The 13,028-nt window shown below is 43.6% G+C and overlaps 1 protein-coding gene across 1 annotated transcript in view; it reads right to left on the bottom strand.

Annotated features, from left to right (window-relative positions):
• Nucleotides 1–635: 635 nt before the first annotated feature.
• The window catches only part of Ptprt (protein tyrosine phosphatase receptor type T), an 805,504-nt gene continuing 793,111 nt past the window's right edge, over nt 636–13,028 (bottom strand). Inside the window, exons 28-30 of the mRNA XM_059258971.1 lie at nt 12,042–12,205; nt 9,057–9,192; nt 636–8,153 (exon numbers count right to left, since the gene is read on the bottom strand). Coding sequence (XP_059114954.1) covers nt 8,100–8,153; nt 9,057–9,192; nt 12,042–12,205 — 354 coding nt within the window. The 3' untranslated portion in view covers nt 636–8,099. The remainder of the gene's footprint in view (nt 8,154–9,056; nt 9,193–12,041; nt 12,206–13,028) is intronic.

Here is a 13,028-nt window from a genome sequence, read left to right on the forward strand (position 1 = left end):
TTGGATGCCCAGAACTCACATAGAACCTGATGAAGTGATGCATATATACAATCTCAGTGTGCTGATAACTGAGTGGAAGGTGGAGACAAGAGAAGCTCTGGAAGATCTGGGGCCAGCTGTCCTGCTACTTGTAGTGGTGAACAAAAGACCACATCTCAAACAAGGTAAAAGGTGAGGATTGATCCTCAAAGTTGTTCTCTGACTTTTACATGTGTGCCCTGGCATGTGACCACACACACACACACACACACACACACACACACACACACACACACACAGAGACAGAGAGATATTATAAAAATGTATGCTTAACAAATGTCCCATGGATTCTAAAGCTAGTATTCTGAACCACACTCAAGAACACACTGCTTGCAGTATTTTAAATACAACCCTTTTACCAGTTCAGTGTATACTTATGGAAAAATCCCTTGATATTTCGGTGCCTCAACTTTCTCATCTGCAAAGAGGGAATAATATGCAGGTCTTGTTTTATGGTTGTGAGGATCAAATAAACAAATAAAAATAAACCTCACTAACGGTAGTATCTTTAATTCTTGCCTTTCAATTTGTCCTCTTCGTGTCTCCCCTCACTCCCAGAAAGACACAAGTGTGAATATCTGAGGAGAACATGAATCTCAGGGTCACAGCTTTATTGTATAGATTTTTTTTAACACAGCCATATTACAAACATTGTCAGGGAACATTTACAAGAATAAATAAGATGGACTTGCAGGTGTAAAAAGATTACACGTCACTTTAATGTACAGTCAAAAAATATATCTGATATTCATTGACCTGACATTATTTACCTTCTGTTTTTTTGAAGCTAAAACTGGAAAGAAAAAGGAAAACAACAACAACAACAACAAAAAAACAAAAACAAAAGAACATCGACAGCACAGTGCTGGCTTTATTTTTTTGAAGTTGATTTATTTTGTTTTCTCTTCTCATAAGTGCTTTATCTATCAAACACCCAAACTGTACAAGTGCAGGCCATTGGGATATGTGGAGGCTTCAAACAGTGTGGAGGCTTTGGTGTCATGTTATATCATATGCCACATGGCTATGAAAATTTCAGCCTCCCTAGTGTAGACTGGGAACCTTATGAAAGCCCATTGAGAGCTGTACTGGTATCCAGTAGCCAAGGCAACCATAGAAGCTATGACTGTACCTTTGATTGGCTACTGAGATATAGAGTGAAGAGAGAAGATAGAATGTGGCTTTGAGCCTGATTACAAACATGAGTTAACCTGGGCTATCCCAAGATCCAGTTGGCGATAAACTATATGCACTGGAAATGACTATGATTGGGTGCCAAGAGCATCACTGTGCTTTTGAAATCTTTTCCTACAGGCCTTGAGTAGGGAGTGAGGGCTGAATTAACCTTTGGAGTTAGTGTGCAAGAAGTGAAGTCCTGTTATGACTCCTGCCGGGATTTTTTATTGGTTCTGGCTATCATTGAGGGCTTTGACAGCCAGTGAGTCTAGGTGATGGCTGCCCTTCTCAGAGATGGAAGTAAGCATCAAGTGTATGGCCAAGGAGCCGCTCCCTGTGACTGGTGAGAATCATCCTGGATAAGGCTAGGATATGCAATTAGAGCTGTCTTTTGATTGCTATAAGTAGAAGACTTGATTGGAAAAGCAGGGGTGTTCCTCCTCACAAACCAAGCATGACCTGTGTAGCTTGCAGTTTACAGGGACCAGTTCAAACATGACTCTTACTCTGCAAGGATTTGCCCACCGAAGGTGAAAGTGACCCGAAGTCTATCACAGCAATGCTGCTTCTTCACTTCAAGTCAGCAGATGGAGAAGACCAGCTTCTGATAGGAAGCTGCTGAAATGGGCATCTATGCTCTCTGGCAGTCATCAAGTTCTTTCTTACAGGTACTGTTTCCTCACTCATCTTAGCACCCCCTCATAGGAATAAGCAGGGTAGCAAACTCTGCTGGACGCCAAGCATCTGCAGTCTTATGAAGATTATGGATACTAGTATCCTGCCTGTCCCTTCAGGAGGTTGACATTTTTCTAGACTAACACAAATCTGCTTACAAAACCCCTAGAAATCATTCTCACTGAAGTATCATGACCTGCATTAGGTAGCCCGAATCTCATACCATTATTTTGCTGTCCAATATTCCAAGGCCCCTAGGCTTCATTCTCTGAACATTCCAATGAAGAACAGGAGTCTACATTTTACCACCTAGAGTGGCTCTCAGATCTAGAAGGAAGCCTCATGGTTAACCATCTCCCAAACTCTTTTCTAGTAGATGTCTTCCATCCTGATCTTTGCCTATCCTCTGTACCAGCTACAATGGACTACCACTAAGCTCTTAGGTGGATCCATGCCAGGTAAAGTGGTACCAGGTTTGGTTTGGGGGGCTATCAATGTGAATACTGACTCCACCTGTTGGACACCTAATATTCATGGATGGATTTTAGGGGTGAATGTGGCCCTTTGATAGCTTTTCCACCCCTTGTGGAAGTTGACAGGAGATATGCAAGAGATGGTCTTGGTCTCCACAATACAGTTATATAGCCACTGTTGTGCAAGAGTCTATCCACGGTTACCAAGAAACTGAAAGAGCTTATTTTCATACATAGATATGACAGAGACATTTGTGCTGTGTTCTGAGGATCAGCTCCATGACCTGGAAATATGTGTCAGAGAAAACTCAAGTTTAAACTATTATCTCTCTCCCCCACTGTCCACTGACACACACACACATACACACATACTCTCTCACTCTCTCTGTCTCTGTCTCTGTCTCATTCAGAAAGGATAGGATTTCAAACATGATACCATGTTAGGTAAAGTAAAGGCTCTGAGTTGCATAATTTTTGATATTTTGATATGTACCTAGAGATGACCTTACACAGGGCACCCATACAAACAAGGCTGAATCAGTTGGTCTATGATTGAATTTACTTTTTCCATTTTTCTGCTATGCTTGACTAGGAGTTGGAGCTGGTAAGAGGCTAAGGAGGGCCTCACATTGATTGGTCAATGGGAAAGGCAAGCCAGGACTTTGAGATGACATTTCTATGTCCGTTTTAACTTTTGGCTTGTCTATTGTTTTGGGTTGGTGACTCCTTACTAGGGATCTTGGCTCAGTATACTCTGTTGACCTTATGGCATAAGATCAGCATCCCATTCATGTTTAGCCTTGGATCTAGACATATCATCTGCAGTATGGAATTTGTTTTGGCTTGGTGCTGGACCTGTTTGGCTAGCAGGGGTGGCCAGCTCCAGGCTAATGAAGGGTGGCTTTCTTTATTCTAGCCTCATGTCATTTAGGTTATCACTCAGCTACACATCCCCTAAGCATCCAGGCTTCTGAGGAGACACTGAATTTCAATTTGCCTTCCTGTTTTCCTGCCCTAGCCTTCCAGATTAACACCTTCTAACCTGGCCAAGGATTTTTGCTCATGTTCCCTTTCCAAAGTACTGTTTAGCCTGATATTTTATAATCTGAAATATTGTAAAGTTGAAGTTCAAATCTAAGATAAAGCTCTTATTCTACTTACCATGGTGTATATAGTGAGCTGTACTTCCTAGTGGTACCTGTCTGGAGTGCTGAATGCTATAGGAACCCAAGGGTTGTACGGAGCTAATTAAAGTGAAGGGTGTTTAAGATTCCATATGTTCCTGTAACATGTGTCCTAAGATTTGCTGACATCAGAAGACATAAGACTTTACTAAGACAATAGGCACTGCTCAGCATTCAAGGATCTTCTGAGTAAGGCTGCATCTGGCATCTCCTTTGTCTTTAGGGTTTCATGGGCTCAACCTTCCCCATGCCAGGCAGGTAAGTCCTCATTATTCTAGTCAGTCAGTGGGTATCTTGCAGAGCCCTCTGTAAGAAGAAGAGACCTTAGCTGAATCTCAGGTGTACTCAGGATACCCCCACAGCAGTGAATGTGGCTGGGGAACTATAAGTTGGTGTGAACTTAAGTTTAGAATTGACCTCAGAAGGAAAAAGCATGGCCAGGTGCCATGCCTTGGACGAGATATCATTCCTTAAGGTCCATCAGAGAGATGCATGAGTTAAAGGCAGATTTAAAAATATATATATTTATGCAGTCATAAACTACTGAGAATAAACTAGCAAATAGATTTCAAATATATCATGAATGTAAAACATGAGGCACTAAAGGAATTTGCAGCTGACCGTTGTCTTCCCTGGGCTTTACCAGTATCTTCTGAGTCATTAGTTTCACTCTTGTCTCTCTTGCTAAGAGTAATCACGTGGGAAAATCCCAGATACTATGGTGGAAGAATATTGTCTCTGTGTTCAGTAAATCAGGTCAAGTTTGCTTATATGGGTAAGCGAGTTCTCTCTCTAGATTTGTTTCCTCACCAGTAAAGTAGTGATGGCCATAGTCACAGATACTTCAGGAATGTTGGAAGAGTCACCTCATGTTTTAGAGTCCACAGCAGTCTGCTGGTTCCACAAGTAGGTGATATCTGGCTGGTCATTGATTGTTCAGGCCCACAGTGAGGGTTAACACCTGAAGCAAGTGGCCTCTTATTCCTATAAAAGGGGGCCTGTTGTGGCTGTCTAGAGGCTGACAGGTTCCTACGTCATCCACGATAATCCTATCAGTAGAGTTAAAAGAACTTGATGTTGAGATGCAGCTATGATCCAACCTAAAGCCATGTAGGCCATAAACACACCCAAGTGGGGGCAGTTCAGAGTATCTCATTTATACTGTACATCTTCTCCATTTAGATTCCAGTAGAGACCAATAGGAAGACCTTAGCTATGTGAGGATTCTCTTTGGCACCTTTCCTTTGCTCATGTAAAGCTGAGCCCACCCTATAAATGGAGTTGGGTGAGAAAAGGCTCTTGGAAGGTGGATTTTCTTGGGAGACTTCCTGGGGGAAAATATCTTATAAATTCGTTAGGACCATTCCATGTCATCTAAGCCCTCTGCATGTCTTCCACATGGATCTGGAGAATGTCATTTCTATCCATGTGCCTCATTTTCTTTTTGTGTACACTGGTCTAAGACCACTTCTTTCAGGGTGGTTGTGTTGTGAGAAAATAAGGGGATGGGTTAACCCTTGGTGAGTTCCCTCAGCACGGCTTGAATTTTCACACATTTCCTTTCCCCTGAAGTTACTCTTCAAATTCCCATCCTTTGAAATGATAGAGACCACTGTCATCTTTATCTGTCAGCTCTTTCACCCCTTCCTCAGCAGAATGAATCCTTGGATTTGTATTAAAAAATCCTTCCTCTACCTTCTCCCTGTTGGAATTGGCCAAAATCTGAGGAAATAGCACGCGACATGCTGATTGGCTATGCTCCGGACTCCTGTAGGCTATAGGGAAGTCCATTTGGGATAGGAGACAAAAGCCATAGGAAGTGAGAAGGACCAGTGGGGGCTGGGGCCTGGGGATATACTCAAATCTACCTGGTAAGAGGCCCATCAAAGGAGAAGAATAAATCATGGGACTCCTTTCCTTGCCTTTGCTTTGAGATGTTTTCTTTTGAACCTCCAAAATGACAGCCTTCCTTGATCAAGTGTGGTGTTCTTGGACTTCTAGACAGATCCTGGGCTCATGCCAACAGAAGCTGGTTCCCTGGTGTCCTTTCATGTCCTGTCCTCATAGGCTTAGAGGCCAAGGCTGTTGACCCTGCTCCATGGTAGAGCAGAGACACAGAGTTTTACACAAGAGCGGAGTTTCATGATCCACTCCTTATTTGTTCCAGCAATAAAATAATGAACACACACACACACACACACACACACACACACACACACACACACACGCAACATATTAAATGCATGTGCTGAGGGGGATGTTTTCACAGTGTTTGATGAAAGGAAAGGATGCTGTACTACTGGTCCAGAAGGAGCCTTCTCTAAAACTGAGTGCATCACTGTTGAGCTCTGCCAGCTTCTTGTTGCCTGCAGGGTAATGATTGTGCCCTTTATATTTCCTCCCTGGCTCTGGCTACCTTCCTGCTATTATCCCTGTCCTGCTCCATTCTAGCTCAGCTGACCTCCTACCATCTGTCCCTCTTGATACCTTCTCACTTCTCTTTACCATTGTGCACGTTAACCCCCCTGGCTTGAATTTCCTTTTTCTTTTCTATCTGCTGAGACCCAGCTGGAATGGATGTTGCCTAGAAAGCTCTAGGCAGAGTGAGTTACTCTCATGTCTAGGCTCATTGGATGCTTGTATGTTCCACTATTACAATGTGGCTCAGCTTTCCTAGTATACAGGGGGCCTGAAGGCAAGATGTGTACCTTATTGGATTCTGTGTTCCTCATACTTTGTGGCTAGATCAGTCTGCAAGATAGAGCCTCCTAGACCCCTGGCTATTAAGGCTGTCAAATAGTGTGGCTCAGCCCTGGCTAGAGAGATTCCCGGGCTGGCTCCCTTGTAGCCTGAGGCAACGTGAGAATTGTTTTTAGCAATGAAGAAATTAGATAAGACTAGCTTTCCTGGGGAACTGGGAATGAGTTAATAAAATATTTCTGAAAGTTTGGGCTACCAAGAAGAACCAGTATCAGACAGAAAGAATTAAATTTTCTACTCATGGAATTCTCTCTCTGCTCAGAAGTTTCCAGCCTTATTTTTCTTTCGTAAAATAATTGCCTGGCTGAGAAAGCATGAAGAAAATGGCAGGGAGGTTTCCTTGCCATTACCTGCCTTTTTGAATCCAGAATCCCATCACTAAAGAAGGTGCACGGGTTTCTTCAATTACAAAATGGAGATGATACAAACCCTTTCTCGGAGTGCTACAGACTACATGAGATGTCATACGGGAGGTGATAAGCATAGCACTTGGCTTGCAGAAAATGCTTCCCAAATGTCTTCTCCCTTTTCTTGATTTATTCATTCTTTGGGCAAGACTCAGAGCCACAGGCCTAAACCCACTTATTGTATTAGAAGCGAACTTGGGGCCACAGTAGCCATTTTCAAAATGGTAGCTGGATTTCTTTAGGAAAGAGTTCAGATTTGGAGAGACAAATTATAAAGCTGTTGCAGTATTTTTTCCCCCAAACCAGGGACCAATCCCAGGGATGTCACCTCACTTGTTCAATGGCTGTGCTATCAGTGGGACTTTTCAAGGGTATGGCCAGGAAATATAATAAGCCCAAGAAATTTATCTTATAGCTACACATTCAAACTGCCATCCTACCTTTTTCTTTTCTTTCTTTTTTTCTTGACATAAGAGAATATGGGATTTTTGTATTCTCATAAGAGTTTCTTTTCACATGTACTTGGGAGAACATGCAAAGCTTTTCTTGTTTGTCTTTCCCATAGAAAGTGCCACCTAGGAAGCACAGGATTACACTATACAGACCAGCCAGAACCCTGCCCAGGAGGGCGACCCTTTCTACAAAGAATAAAAAGATACTGCAACATTTCCTATGAATTTTCCTCCCCTACAGACTATGGAAAAGCAAAGGAAACCTTTGCCAAGTGTGATGTGGATACAGCTGGTTGGTCAGGATAATACAGAAGGTCAAGTCCTGGCTGGAGATGGGAGTTATGAGTCAAGCCCAGCACAAGTTAGGTGTGAGATGAAGAGGACCCCTGCTGTGGTCTAGGGGTTATCCAAAAGTTACACTGATCCAGACTGGCAGGTGTCTCATGCCAGAGGCCCCTGTAGGAGATTGTAGAAACCAATAACCCAGTGATCCTCCAAACTACAATCTTTTGAAAGATAGCATGATGAAACCCCAGTACTCCTAAGGACAGCAAGAGAAGGGCTGGCTAGTTCCCCATACCCCAGCACCTGCACAGTCAGCTTGCCATGAGATTAACAAACTCAGAAAGAACAAAAGCAAGAGGTCTGGGGATCGGAAGTCCAGGGCCTTGCTTGTGGACAAACTTCTGTGGGTCTGATGTTGTCAGGTGTAGCAGGGAAGCTCGGGCCCCATCAGAGCAGCATCTCCCACAGCTACAGAAGACCTGCCAGAAGCTGCAGAGCCCACTGCTGAACATGAGACCACCAGTCTTCTTCTTGGAGCTGGGCAGGTGTGCCACCTCCGAGCTCCTGAGACCAGTCATTGTCAGTCACAGAAAAAGAGGGTCAGCTCCATCAGCCTCTGGACTCTGGCAGGTTCTCCATCCAACTGGGCTAAAAGGAGCTTAAATATTCCAGTGCCACCTCATATACAAATTTATATTGTTCCTGAGAGGAGGAGAGCAATGGAGACAAGAAAGAGATAGAAAATAAAAGAATGCATTAGATTAGAGTTACAGATTTTGGAGAAAACCTATCTGCACACTAAAAAATCAAATAGAAATGATCCATAGTCCATGTCTGGACATTTTCAACATCCCGACTGATGCCTATGTCTACTTATACCTCCCAGAATGCCCAACTGAGATCATTCCCTTTCAGTTACTATATTGCACACCAAAACTTCTCAAACTATGATGTGCATACAGAACATGCAGGGGTATATGTTGAAAACAAAGATTCTGATTCAGTCAATTTGAGATGGGGCTTAAGATTCTGCCTTCCTCACTAACTCCCAGGTGATGCTGTTGCCACCAGTCTACGGACCACATTCCATGTAGGAGCTCATCACACTTTGAGCAGTTTTAAAGCTTCTTATGGTCAAGGTCCTTGTAGGGTCGTCTCCACCATTTCACCAGGTCTTAACATCTGGGCTCTGCCTTCCCATTGGCTTTACTACCCTTTCTCCAAAGCATCCTAGTTTAATGCTTTATATTGTAAAATATTAGCATAAGTGAATTAGAATAGGCTTGGGCTGAATTGAAAACATAATTCATAAACTACTATTCCAGAATCCTTCCTTGAAGTCTGAATTAGTGGACATTTTAAGCAGCAGGCAGAAGGTGAAACAAAGTAGGTGGACTGGGATTACTATTTAGATTGCCCTGCAGGAAAGAGAAATTGGTTGGGTTGGAAAGAAACAGGAAAAGTGGCAGTATCATCAAGTCAAATAGACTACAGCTCTTCAAGTAAGACCCAGTTGTCAAAGGTGTGTCCTGTTTACAGTCACATTTTTCAGGTCCAGGAAACATGAAGACTTTGGATGTTGGTTAATGGTTCTTGGAATCTCACCAGTGTCTCCACCATGTTGGATTTGTTGTTGCGTAGTGTTTTCACAATGTGGAACACGTCTATGATGTTCTGTTGCTGGATCATCTCACACACACTGCAGATAGCACAGAAGGTTCCACTGCGGCCTCCTCCATTTCTAAACACAGAGTGAATGGGTGAGCCAAATTCCCAGGACCTCCTACTCAGACACATGTTGATTCTAGACCTGCATTGTGGGAGCAAGGAGTAGTTGTGCCAGCAGATGTGTGGTCAGAGAGCCATGGGAACTCTAGTTGAACCATGGGTTTTGGGTTAAAGCCCACTGGGGCTCTGAATCTTCTTTGACTTTGGGAAAGGCACTTCTTGGTCTGTATCCTGAGTTCCCCATTTATCTAATAAAGATGTTGGACTATATGACCTTTGAAGGTTTAGTTAGATTTATATCTCTTTGGCTCTGTATGTATTTTATAATCACTCCAGGCACACTTTTCTACATTCTCAGGGTAGGAGTGTATTGTGTCTTTATACATGTGGTATCTACATTCATGCCCAAAAGGATACTCTGGGTCTACCAGACATCCCATGAAAACAATGAAAGTTACCAGGTTGCTTTATTACTATTTCTCCCTATCTTCTAATAAAGACAACAATAATTTATGAATCTTGGGCTAGCTAGCCCTGACTTCAGGCTGTGGTCCTGGGGCATTGGCTAAGTATTTCTGAAATACCAGGCCATTTCCATGGTGCTCCTTATAAATCTTGTTTAAATAGGGCCCTACTGGTCTTGGGTATAGAGACTGAAGCTCCATAAATTATCCTTAGGGAAACAAGCTTCTTTGGGAACCTACCTGATTCTGATCTCCCGGGCGAGCTGCCAAAGGCAGCTAATGATTTCATGTAATGGTCTGTGTCTAAGGAACATCTGGGCAGAAGTGAAGGCACTTAGTCAATCTCCCAGATGTTTCACCTACAGGAAACCTAACAACCAGATGTCTCAAGTACACAAAATTATCAACCCTTAACCAGTGGGTGCTTGTATTTCAATGACTGTCATGATGCCTGGGGACCCCAAGGATGTCCAGGTCCCTATTGGTAGGGTGATACACCTGTGCTAGTTACCTAGGTAGGTGAGACATGAGTGAAAACAAGCAGAAAACCCAACCAAACAAACAAACCACTCCTACCCCCATAGGCTAAGAAATAAAAACATTGGGGTGTAGGAAGCCTTCTCAGAAAGTGGGGTTTAGTATCTTTTGAAATAAGAACATAGGACCAAGAGGGTGAAGTGAGAGGATGCAGCATTTCAGGGCCTCATGGAATTCTGAGGAATGGATGTTGTCCTGTGCTAATGAGGGACCATCTAATGTGTGGGAAGGAACTGGAGGGAGCCAGGGTTAGAAACCAGCCACTAGTTCCTGCGGTATAGTTAGAGACAGCTTGGCATATATGACACATCCATCACCCTGAGACGGCGCACCACACGATATCTTCCTGGAGCCCATGCATATCTGTATCCTTAGAGGAAAATTTCTACAGGTGGGAGCTTTTCAGTTCTAAGTGTGCCCATGTGTGTTTAACCTGCTCTAAGCTCTGACCTTCCTGACACGTATGAACCACCTATCTGAATGAAAGTGAACAATTAGTGGCTTTGAAAAAGACAACTCAATTCTGAGGCCAATGAAAGATAATTAACACCTCTATTCACACCAGAAATAATTATTCTGACAAAAAGAGAAAAGTGTGGTTCAGATTTTTCTGTAATACAGTACTTTTTAAAGAGAAAGGACTTTTAGTCATTTCCCTCAAAAATGATGTTCTAAAAAGTTGGTAGTTGTAGATATAACATCTCATGTAAATCTCCATGGCTGCAGATTTATATAGGCCTCAACTCTTCATAGAACCCTTGTCTGTGATAGACTCTTTGATATTTGCGCTTAAGGAATTATACTTACATTTGCATATTTTCTGCTATGGCATTTTAAAATCTCTCTATTGGCAGATACACTAGTCTCTTCTGAATGCTTCATGCTTGAGCACTTCAGGGTCTAAACATGATCTACTTCAACATACCCAAATGGACAGATGGGGAAAACAAGGGTAACATAGTTAAGTAAATTTTTTTTGTGCTGCACTTAGCCCCCCACAATCCTCTAGGGATCTTGACTTCTGCTTAGCAGACTGTCAGTGGGGCCCATTGTACTGAGCTGCGCCCATCCTAAGGTAGGAAGCAAAGATCATCCCAGTAGCTGGTCTTAAGCTCACTGCACCTCTAGGAGGACACAGATTCCAGGGTCCTGAAAATCCACCTGCTGGAGTAGTGTCTTCCCCTCCTCTTCTCTGTGTCCCTGTTCCTACTAAGTACAAGATAAGAGCTATCCCAGGAGGCTGACACAATGAACAAGTCCAAGTTGTCCTCATACTGTCCAAGAGGTCCTCATCCTAAATGCTCCTCGTCCTCCCTCTTCTTAGATGCAGTGTGGGACAGCAGACAGTACATCAGCTCACAGTCTGGTGAATTCAAACTGAGGTCCTCTTGCTCTGTTCCCTTACCCATCTACGCTTTTGGTTTGCCTACTGCAAAATGATAGTATTTGCCTTGTGGATGGGATGAAATGATTCATTTTAAATGCCAGGCCTAAATTAAGCCAATATAATACTGTCCCATTTCTTCTCCTTCAGGAAATAACACAAGGGGGCTCGGTCAGTGGGACTCACTTTATCCCAAGCTTTCTTATATCTAGCAGGATGATGCACATACCTCCTGTGTTGGGAGCACTGGGAGGCGGTCTGCCTATGGTATTCTACTTTAGCAATATGTCATACAACTGTAGTTTAGAAAAACTGGCACCTTAGTTCATTAAAGGATTCTAATTCCTTTGAATGGATTATCAATGGATTCGAAAGGGTGTTGATATGATGCCTAGGACTGGCATATGCAACCAGGAACACTTTCAAATATTGTCACCCATCACTACACTGCTCTGGAGACACCTCTGTGGTACTCACAGGCAGTGGACCACGGTGCGTCCCTCTCTCCCATCATACTGCTCCTGCCACTTCTCCAGCCGTCGGACCACTTTGAGCAGAGAGCGCTTGGAAGGGGGTGTGTCCCGGTATGCAGGCCAGCCAATGTACTGGAGGTGCTGGACAATACGATAACCATCCTGTGGCTGAGAACAAAGCACTGTTTAGGGCTATTCTGCTAGGGACGCCTGGGGATACAAACCTTTCAGATTCCCTGGTGGGCTGAAATAGAGTAGAAATCAGTGGGGCCTCAGCTGTGCCATCATGGGCACAGAGTGTCTTTACACCTGATGTCATTCCCCTGTGTATGCTGCTTAAATTCTCTACACCTTGAAAACTCCTGTCAGTCTTCAAACTCAATTCAGATGGTCATTTCTTTAGGAACACCTTTCTTTGTTCTGCCAAGTAGAATTCTTTCTCTCTGAAGCTCATTAGTTGGAGCATATCTTATTTCTGTTTGATAGCAAACTCTGAGGGCAGAGACTGAGTACCATCTCTCTGGGTTCTCAGTAAAGAGCAATAGTTAGCCATCGTTTCATGGATTTTTAATGTGCCCCTCCTACCCAGCATTCAACCAGTAACTATCCCTTCGAAAGCAACTAATTGTTATCCGTGTCAGTGTTTGTAGGACCTGGTGTAAAGCTCATAAGATCCAACTGAAGGATACCAGTGCAGTATGCCAGAGTGAGGAAGAGCTAATGTCTGAGAAGTTGTGTCTACATGGCTGCTAGTGTGTCAGGAAACAGGCAGCTGGCAGGCTGGATGCCGCTCTGCGTATCTATCTGTGCTAGAGCCATTGCTGGATCTGGAGCTGGAATCAGCAAAGGCATCACTTTCCCAAGGAAGAGCTTATCAGGAGAGAGGAACAGGCTCTTGGCGGGCTCAGTGGGATCTTCTCCCAGGAGCCTCCATCTGTTCTGCAAAGTAGGGGAACGGTGAGCCATGGCGGCTCTGTAGTGAGCCATGGCG

The sequence above is a fragment of the Peromyscus eremicus genome, chromosome 4 (genome assembly GCF_949786415.1).
Source record: "Peromyscus eremicus chromosome 4, PerEre_H2_v1, whole genome shotgun sequence".
Classification (NCBI taxonomy): domain Eukaryota; kingdom Metazoa; phylum Chordata; class Mammalia; order Rodentia; family Cricetidae; genus Peromyscus; species Peromyscus eremicus.